The sequence below is a fragment of the Podarcis vaucheri genome (genome assembly GCF_965113315.1).
Source record: "Podarcis vaucheri genome assembly, chromosome: 12".
Taxonomy (NCBI): domain Eukaryota; kingdom Metazoa; phylum Chordata; class Lepidosauria; order Squamata; family Lacertidae; genus Podarcis; species Podarcis vaucheri.
The window spans coordinates 60,656,879-60,666,479 of NC_138750.1; the positions used below are offsets into that span (position 1 = coordinate 60,656,879).

Sequence of the window (9,601 nt, forward strand, 5' to 3'; positions counted from 1 at the left end):
ACACCCTAGTGGTCCCGGGCCCTAAGGAAGTTAGATTAGCCTCAACCACAGCCAGGGCCTTTTCAACACTGGCCCCAGCCTGGTGGAACGCTCTGCCTCATGAGAACAGGGCCCTGCAGGATCTGATTTCTTTCCGCAGGGCCTGTAAGACAGAGTTGTTCCACCTGGCCTTTGGCTTGGAGCCAGTTTGATTCCCTCCCCCTTTCTTTCTTTTTTCTTTCTCCTCCTGTGATGAGGCTGCATTTTAATATTTCAATATTTTAATGTTGTATTTTAATCTTGTTTTTAAGTTGTATACATTCAACTTGTTTTTATTATTGCTTGTTGGCTGCCCTGAGCCCGGCCAAGACTGGGGAGGGCAGGGTATAAATAAAAATTATTATTATTATTATTATTATTATTATTAACATCAAAGCCTTTCCCCACTTGGGATCTCCTCCACCCGTCTTCCCTGGCTGGCTCAGCCACTGAGCTTTTGGGCAACTTGGCCCTTGGAAGAGACAACACTTCTTACTCAGAATTCCAGCTCCCCAACACCCTCCCAAGCCTGTGTACAAAAGCGCTGTAGTTTGCAAACATCTGAATGCTGACAGCTTCCCGACCTGTGAATGCAGTGACCTCACAGCAGTTCAGCCAGTGGCACATGCAAAATGCACATGCCTGAAAAATTAAGGGGGGGGAAATAGGAACTGTATTAAAATCTACATGGAAATGGCAAGACATGGACAATTTGTTGATTGCCAGGGCTCAACTTTGGAAATTTATCAGCGTGCCTTAACTGACCTAGTTATTTTTATAAAATTTTATTGCCAGTGTTTAATATTTGCAAACATGTTTAAAATCATCAAAAGCAAAATAATATCAGGAATAATAATAACAATAATAATTTATTATTTATACCCCGCCCATCTGGCTGGGCTTCCCCAGCCACTCTGGGCGGCTTGCAAAAAAATATTAAAATACTGCAATACATCAAACACTAAAAGCTTCCCTAAACAGGGCTGCCTTCAGATGTCTTCTAAAAGCCTGGTAGTTATTGTTCTGAATACAGCATATGTGGATGTCATTCAGTTATCTAAGTTTTAGAATTGATTACTGTAATACATTCTAAGTGGGGCTACCCTGAAGACTGTCTAAAAGATGCCACTAGTCCTGAAAGTGACTGTCAGATTGTTGAGTGGCACAGCTAGTCAAGACCACATAACACCAGCCAGAGTAACTTGTACTGGTTGCTTATAAATTTCTGAGCTGAATTCAAGATACTACTATTGACACACAGTTTGAATTACTTCATTTCTGGCACCAATTTAAAGATGCATCTTTTTTACTCAGGCTTTTAGATGAAGTGAAGCAACATGACTTGTTGCTAGTTGTATGTTTTCCCTGTGGTATCATACACGGATTTTGAATTGTTTTAAAAGGTTTGTTTTTTGTGTATAAAACTGCTTTATGGTAACTGGTTAACACAATTCATGTTGATCTGTTTGGTTTTATGTTATCTGAAGTTCCAATTTATAAATTATAAAATTATAACTATATAAAACTATAAATCTATAGTTTGATTTATAAACCTCCCCATCATAGAGGTGACGCTCCCCGCACAAGAACACTGCCAAAAGTGTTTATCTCTGCTGACTTTTCACGAGATGAGCATGCATTTTAAAATGCTCTTACCCCGCACACCAAAGCCCAGCGAGTGAAGAGGGGTAAAAGCCTTTTAAAATGTGTCTCTCACTGCGCTGGCTACCCATATGCCTTATGGTCGCTTCCATGTAAAGGAGCTGTAATATAAACCCTCGTTTAGGCCAAAATCAAGTATAAAAACTGCATCAGTTTCTTCCTGCGACTCACTTTCTGCGTCTCACAGTTTGGCTCGCAGCTGTGGTTCATAAAACGAGAGCAGTTTCCTTTCTGGGTGGCATCTATTATCTGAAAAGGAAAACATTTGTTTGTATCTCTTCATTAAAAAAATGGAGCCTGACCCATATTCAAAGACTTTCTACAGGGTTCCAAATGGAATTCTGTCTGCTTCAAGTGTTGTTAGGCCACGCTGACGGAGAAAATGACGGTATCCTTATATAGAACTAATTCAACGTACCGTATTTTTCGCCCTATAGGACGCACTTTTCCCCCTCCAAAAATGGTAGCTTCGAGAACACTGTCCAACCATCTCGTCCCCTGTCGTCCCCTTCTTCTTGTGCCCTCCATCTTTCCCAACATCAGGGTCTTTGCCAGGGAGTATTCTCTTCTCATGAGTGCGTCCTATGGGGCGAATGCAGGCTTTCGCTGAAGCCTGGAGAGCGAGGGGGGTCAGTGCACACCGACCCCTCTCGCTCACTAGGCTTCAGGAAGCTATCCGCTAGCCGTGGGAGACGCAGCTCTCCCACGGCTAGCGGAGAGCTTGCCTGCACCCAGAAGCTTGGGGCGCGCTGAGCTCAGCACGCCCCAAGCTTCGGGCTTCGCGCAGCGCTCCGCTAGCCGTGGGAGAGCCGCGCAAAGTTGCGCAGCTCTCCCACGGCTCGCGGATAGCAGCCTGTTCTGGGGGCTGGGGTCGGGGGAAGCTCGGGCTTCCCCCGCCCCAGCCCCGCACCTGGGGGGGGGGAATAAATTTTTTTCCTTAATTTCCCCCCCAAAAAACTAGGTGCGTCCTATGGGGCGAAAAATACGGTATGTTAGAATTTACGCGTATTAGCAGTAGCCTGCAACTTGAAAGGATCACAAGCCCCTCTGTAGAAGTTGTGGGGCTTTCTTTATAGCGCACAAAGTACAGCAGTAGGCGAGAGAGAGAGAAAACGAACAATGGGTTCACGCATGCACAGTGAACTCTTAAAAGTACTCGGACAATGCACAGCCTAAGCACTGAAAACGATGTGTAACTCACCTCATCGTTTTTCAATGCCATGAAGTAGTAATGGATATTCTTGCTTCGGGCATACTCCTTCACTCGGGTTTTGAACTCTTTGTGATCGAGGACTTCACCACAGTATTCCAGTACAAAAGTGTTGCTAAGTAGGCCCAGGAAAGAAAGAAAAAAGCCTAAGACAATAGCAGCATCCTGGCTTGGACCTATAATACCTTAAACAATCTGAGTCTGGAATATCTTAGGGACTGCCTTCCTCCAAATAGGAAACTAACCTCCTGAACTCTGTGATCTGTTAGAAAGGTCCTGCTCAGAGCGCCACCTCTTGGTGGTGCTAGATTGGTACCCACTACGAACAGGGCCTTCCTGGTGGTTACTTCAGCAATGTGAACTTTCAGAAAGTGGCCAAGAAACTCTCCCTTTCGCTAAACGTTTGAGGTTGTTTTCCAATGATCTGCTGTCAACCAGGCATGCTTCACTTGGAAAAAAAATATCTAATTTTGCCTTGGATTCTGCAATTGTATTATTTCTTTTTATTAAGCATTTTGGAGATTAGATCTGAAAAACAGTATATAAATACTGTTGAGAAATGACTAGACACTAATTAGAAAGAGAACCAATATTGAACCAAAGCCAGGGAGTTTGAACAATGCTGGGCATAGTTGTGTGTTAATTTTAAAACAGGGGTTTCACTTAACTTATTAGTCAGAATAAACAGTACTGGCTTAGATGGACCAACAGCCTGGTGGTAAAACAGTTCCCATGTGTTCAATAAAAAAGATGGCATTTGCAAGAAGTATACATCATAGCTCTCACCTGAGTCCTGTTAATAAGCTCCAGGCTGTACCCACACACCAGCCTAATTTGGACTGAATACAACACAGAATGTAACACCCCTGGAACGTGGCATCACCCTGTTTCTCCTCTACGCGGCCTAGGACCCTCGTACCTACAGGACCGCGGTATGCCCCGCGGAGGACCTTAAGGTCCACAAATGACAACACTTTGGAGGTCCCAAGTCGCAAGGGGGTTAGATTGGTCTCAACTAGGGCCAGGGCCTTTTCAGTACTGGCCCTGACTTGGTGGAACGCTCTGTCCCAAGAGACCAGGGCCCTGCGGGACTTGACATCTTTCCGCAGGGCCTGCAAGACAGAGCTGTTCCGCCTGGCCTTTGGTTTGGACTCAGTCTGACCCTTATGTTTCCCTCCCCTTATGGTTTTGATCTATGGGCTATTATTAAAATGAGGCTGCATTTTAAATTGTATTTTTAACCTGTATTTTAAATTGCCCCCCCACTATGTTTTTATTGTAATTTTACTGGTGTTAGCCGCCTTGAGCCCATCTCTGGCCGGGTATAAATAAAAATTTATTATTATTATTACTATTATTATTATTACTGCCTTGCCTTCTCCTGGGGAGGAATATGAAGGTGTTCTGCTTTGATCCTGCTGGCCTTTGGCCTCTGACCAGCCTTCTCCTTCCCAAAAGGAGTGTGTGCGCGCACGTACATATACACTATGGTCCTGGACAGCCAACCGGTCCATCTGCAGAGCACATCCTAACAGTGCATTCATTCACTGGTACAGTGGTACCTCGGGTTACATACGTTTCAGGTTACATACGCTTCAGGTTACAGACTCCGCTAACCCAGAAATAGTACCTCGGGTTAAGAACTTTGCTTCAGGATGAGAACAGAAACCGTGCGGCGGCGGAACAGCAGCAGCGGGAGGCCCCATTAGCTAAAGTGCTGCTTCAGGTTAAGAACAGTTTCAGGTTAAGAACGGACCTCTGGAACAAATTAAGTACATAACCAGAGGTACCACTGTACATGGAAAAGTGCTGACCCATATGATGCTTATAGCTATTCCAAAGGCAAGGGAGTGGGAACAGCCTCCCTCTGCAAAATCCCTCTGCTGCCCAGAATGAAACCTTCCCTGCTGCCGTGCCCAAGAGGGTAAAACTGCTAAGGTGGAGATCCTTTAAAACGAGGGGAGTCTTACGAGGGTAGGTCTTTTGCTGCTCTCAACCCCCAGCCTTTCTTCTCGGTCAGAATGACTTCAACATCTGCATGCTGCTTCCTCTGAAACCGCCGGTTGGAACAGTAGTCTCCATTGGGGCACCTTGAGGAACTAAGCAGAAGGGAAAATTATGTATGCGTTAGTAAGCATGTGGATATTCACTGGCCTGCTTGTAGCGGACACTCTATAAATCGCACACACGTTTCTCTAAGGCAGTGTTTCCCAACCACTGTTCCGCGGCACACTAGTGTACCGCGAGATGTTGCCTGGTGTGCCGCGGGAAAAATTAAAAAAATCAAAATATATATTATTTTTTTAAAGTCAAATTTTCGATTGGGGCGCTGTCACTAGATGACCCCTGGGGTTCCCTCCCTCCCACTCTGCGCCTCCCTCCTCCTCCTCCTCCTCCTCCGGGGAGGCCCTTCCTGGCTCTCGGCCAAGGCTTGGCGGCTGCCACTCACTCGCTCGCCCACCCGTCCCTCCATCCCTGCACCCAGCCTCTCCCCCTCCGTCCCCGGCGCGGGGGCTGCTGGGATCCGTAGTTCCCTCGCCCTTGGGCTCCGCGCCCGCGCGGGGTACGCAAACTACGTTTCCCAGCGTGGCCTGGCGTTTTGTTTGAAGCGCTCTTCTCCCGGCCATGGAATGAGCGCAGCGCCGGCGGCCGGGCGGGCAGGGGCTCTTCCGCGCAGACCCCGCGCAGCCTGCCTGCGTCCCCGCGGAGATCGGGCGGCAGGATGGAGCCCGGGGATCCCCGCGGAGGCGGAGGCTGCCCCCCAGGTAGGGCTGCGTCGGGGGGGTGTTTATTTTTGCAATGCTGCATCCGCGCCGGAGGGGACGCATCGGACCGCGGGGAGACCCCTTGGCGGGCGTGCAAGGCAATGCATGCGTGCAGGCGTTGCATGGAGTGCAGTGCAATGCAATGGCAACGCGGCGCCCTGCATGCAACTTCCACCGGCGCTCCGGACTTGGCAGGTGAGGGGGGTCCCCAGTGGGCGGCAGAGAGAGCCGGGAGGGCGAAGGGGAGCCGGGGGGAGCAGCGCTGCTCCCCGAGCCGAGCCCGGGGGCAAACTTCGGCGTCGTTGCGCCGGGTGTTGGAAGCGGAGGCTGGCGGGGGCCCCTCACCTGCAAAACCTGGTCGCCTCTCATATATTTCGTGCATTGCATTCATCGCCCGCTTTCTCCTCCAAGGAGCTCCCGGGGGCGCGCATGGTTCTCCCCGTGTTATCCTCGCAACAACAGCCCTGCGAGGTGGGTCAGGCGAGTGGCCCAAGGGAGCACCCAGGGATTGTCCTGGCTAGGTGGGGTGATTTGAACCCTGCTCTCTGCCTGGTCTTCGTCCTCATTTAGCCCCCACATGTGCATGACTGTGCATGACTGAGGTTTTCCCCCCTCGTCTTGGCTATGGTGTGAGTCTGTGCTGTTAATTAATGGGGTTCTGCCTTCGGAGAAGATGAGCCAGCCCTCAAGGAGGTGATTATGTAATTTGCTAGCAATTCATGTCTCTCCCGGCGTGACACTGCGCGCTGACGTCACGGGGCTGTAATGGTGGTGTGCCTCGAGATTTTTTTCATGAAACAAGTGTGCCTTTGCCCCAAAAAGGTTGGGAAACACTGCTCTAAGGAAGCACAACAAATCCTACAAGTCTCAGATTTTGAACTTAGGTACCATGATGTAACCGCACAGTGGTGCCCCGCAAGACGAATGCCTCACAAGACGGAAAACTCGCTAGACGAAAGAGTTTTCCGTTTTGGAGGTGCTTCGCAAAACGAATTTCCTATGGGCTTGCTTCGCAAGACGACAATGTCTTGCGAGTTCCTGCTGGGTTTTTTTCCTCCCCCCCCTTTTTCTAAGCCGCTAGGCCGCTTATCAGCTGATCCGATCAGCAGATAAGCCGCTAAAAGCCGCTAATAGCGCTAATCCGTCAATGGGCTTGCTTCACAAGACGAAAAAACCGCTAGACGAAGAGAATCACAGAACGGATTCTTTTCGTCTTGCGAGGCACCACTGTACTCTCAGATTAACAAACATTCCGGCATTTTTCCAATAATCATTAACATTTGTACCTATTCAGCATGCAAACTATTTTAGAAGTCTTAATGCGTCTGTTAAGCCAATGTATGGACATCACATATAACATAACAGTAATTATCACATTCAAATCTAAGATCTATCGCATGACACGAAGACCCAAAAGTTTTGCTATAAAGAACCACGAGGACCCAAGGAGATCTAGTACATTGGTCAAGACCCACATGGACCTAAGGTGGGGGGGTCACACAAGGGTCTTCTTGTCTGATAGGTTAATTGTTTTGAGAAAATGAGAAAAATAGAGAGAACTGCCAAAAAGGAAGATAAAAAGGAAAGAAAATAAAGACACAACTGTTGGGAAAAATGAGTCAGATTGGGGGGAAAAGGTGAGTCCCAGGTCTACTAGAACTACAGTTCTAGTAATATCTCCTCTCCTATCCAGATAGAAACTTCACACCAAAATGCCTAGGAGACTGGTTCTTCCTCAGGTGAGAACTCCCTGAAGTTCTTCACTTCAGATGAAAGCTTAAATAATAGAATAGTCCTCTGTTACAAAAAGATAAAAGAATCCCTGCACATGAAAGACTTGCACGCAAAGAGAAAGTGGTTTAGAAACCTGCTCCCTGACATTTAATGAGGTTTCCGCCAACTTGATGACCTCCACATGATATTGCACTGGAATGCCCATCAGCTGCAACCATCGTGACTAATAGTCAGGTCTGATGGGAGTTAAGAGTTATATAGTCCAAAACATCTGGAAGGCACCAGATGGGGAGGAAGGCGGAGCTGGTTTATAAAGCAGAGTATTCCACCATGGGTGATTCCCATTCCCACCCGCGGTCTGAAGTGGTAAAGCCCAGACATGGGTTAATCATCCCAGTCAGACTTAAGAGAGGATGACAGAGAGGTTTTGCCCAAATAGCAAGTTTTAAAGAGGCATTTGAAACAGCTTCCCTTTGCCGGTTGAACTAAATTGAATTCCAGAATCCTCCAACAAAAGGAAAAGAATGCAACCATCACGCTGTATGTACTTTTAACCCTGATATTTCCCTCCATCCTGATTTTTAAAAACTCCAGTACGCTAGTACCAGTAACTTGGTACTGAATAAATTTGAGTGTTTCTGTTTGAATGATGACAGAAGACTACTATAGGCACTTTTTATCTGAAGTATGGAAAATGTATCACTGGGAAGCAGTGTATTTGCATAGAGATTTTACTTTCTTGGGCTCCATGATCACTGCAGATGGTGACAGCAGCCACGAAATTAAAAGACGCCTGCTTCTTGAGAGAAAAGCAATGACAAACCTAGACAGCATCTTAAAAATCAGAGACATCACCTTGCCAACAAAGGTCTGTATAGTTAAAGCTATGGTTTTCCCAGTAGTGATGTATGGAAATGAGAGCTGGACCATAAAGAAGGCTGATCGCCGAAGAATGGATGCTTTTGAATGATGGTGCTGGAGGAGACTCTGGAGAGTCCCATGGACTGCAAGAAGATCAAACCTATCCATTCTGAAGGAAATCAGCCCTGCGTGCTCACTGGAAGGACAGATCCTGAAGCTGAGGCTCCAAGACTTTGGCCACCTCATGAGAAGAGAAGACTCCCTGGGAAAGACCCTGATGTTGGGAAAGATGGAGGGCACAAGGAGAAGGGGATGACAGAGGAAGAGATGGTTGGACAGTGTTCTCAAAGCTACCAGCATGAGTTTGACCAAACTGCGGGAGTCAGTGGAAGGAAGACAGGAGTGCCTGGCGTGCTCTGGTCCATGGGGTCACGAAGAGTTGGACACGACTAAACGACTAAACAACAACACTGATAGAGGGTTACATTTTAAGGTATGTTGCCCCCCCACCCCTCGATATCTATGTTGGAATTTATCCCAGATTTTCGGAAAGAGGAAAACATGATCTCGGCATTTATAATACACCTTTTCATTATGCTCAAAGCTGCTTACAAAGAACATAAGCTTTACAAGTAGCAAGGCAATCCAAACCAGTCTTACATTTCCTCCAAGCAGTTGCTTCTACAACACTGCAAGAAGCAGATTCACTTGACTGTGATCAACAAGAACTTACAACGGAAGTGCGGTGTGCCTGCTGTTTTCAACAACCAGAAAGATTATTGCGTTTTACATCAAAACCTCTTTTTCCTGTGCTGTGTGTCATGATGTGGGTGGGTGATGACAGCAGCAGACTAACCTTCAAAAGGACCCTTACCATTCTATCATGAGTAGACGATTTAGACAGTCTTCTCCACACGCCACCTCTCCTTGAGCTCGCTCATCTTTTGAAAGCGTGGGACATTCACACAGCATCCGCTTGATGTCACGGTGAGATTTATTCTTTTTCCTATGCAGCATTCCAGAAAACAAACTTTAAAACTGACTGCATTATACCAGCTAGAACTGAAGAATTTATCCAAAATAAAAGTACAGCAGGCTTTTAAATTTTAACACATGGTACTTCAAAATGCCTTGAGGCAATACAGATGTTTTGAGAATTCCCACTGATTTGCCGCAAACCCAAGTCAAATCTGAAGTGGGATTGACACATCAGCCGACAGCATGAGTTTTTTGCATCTTAAAGAAATTCACAATTTCAGGATCTGGGAGCTAATTCAACCAAGTAGGTTTCCAACTCTTTTTTTTGGTGGGAACAAAACTTTAAAATGTTTTTGGATGCCTTCAAAAGGCT

General features: G+C 46.9%; 1 protein-coding gene across 3 annotated transcripts in view; it reads right to left on the reverse strand.

Annotated features, from left to right (window-relative positions):
* SETD2 (SET domain containing 2, histone lysine methyltransferase) overlaps positions 1–9,601 on the reverse strand; it is an 89,540-nt gene that overhangs the window by 49,421 nt on the left and 30,518 nt on the right. For all 3 annotated transcript variants that reach the window (XR_014212213.1, XM_082192096.1, XM_082192095.1), the window contains exons 5-8: positions 9,125–9,256; positions 4,861–4,989; positions 2,882–3,005; positions 1,852–1,929 (exon numbers count right to left, since the gene is read on the reverse strand). Coding sequence is in view for 2 of the 3 variants with exons in the window: in XM_082192096.1 (XP_082048222.1) it covers positions 1,852–1,929; positions 2,882–3,005; positions 4,861–4,989; positions 9,125–9,256 (463 nt within the window). In the remaining variant the exon portion in view is untranslated. The remainder of the gene's footprint in view (positions 1–1,851; positions 1,930–2,881; positions 3,006–4,860; positions 4,990–9,124; positions 9,257–9,601) is intronic.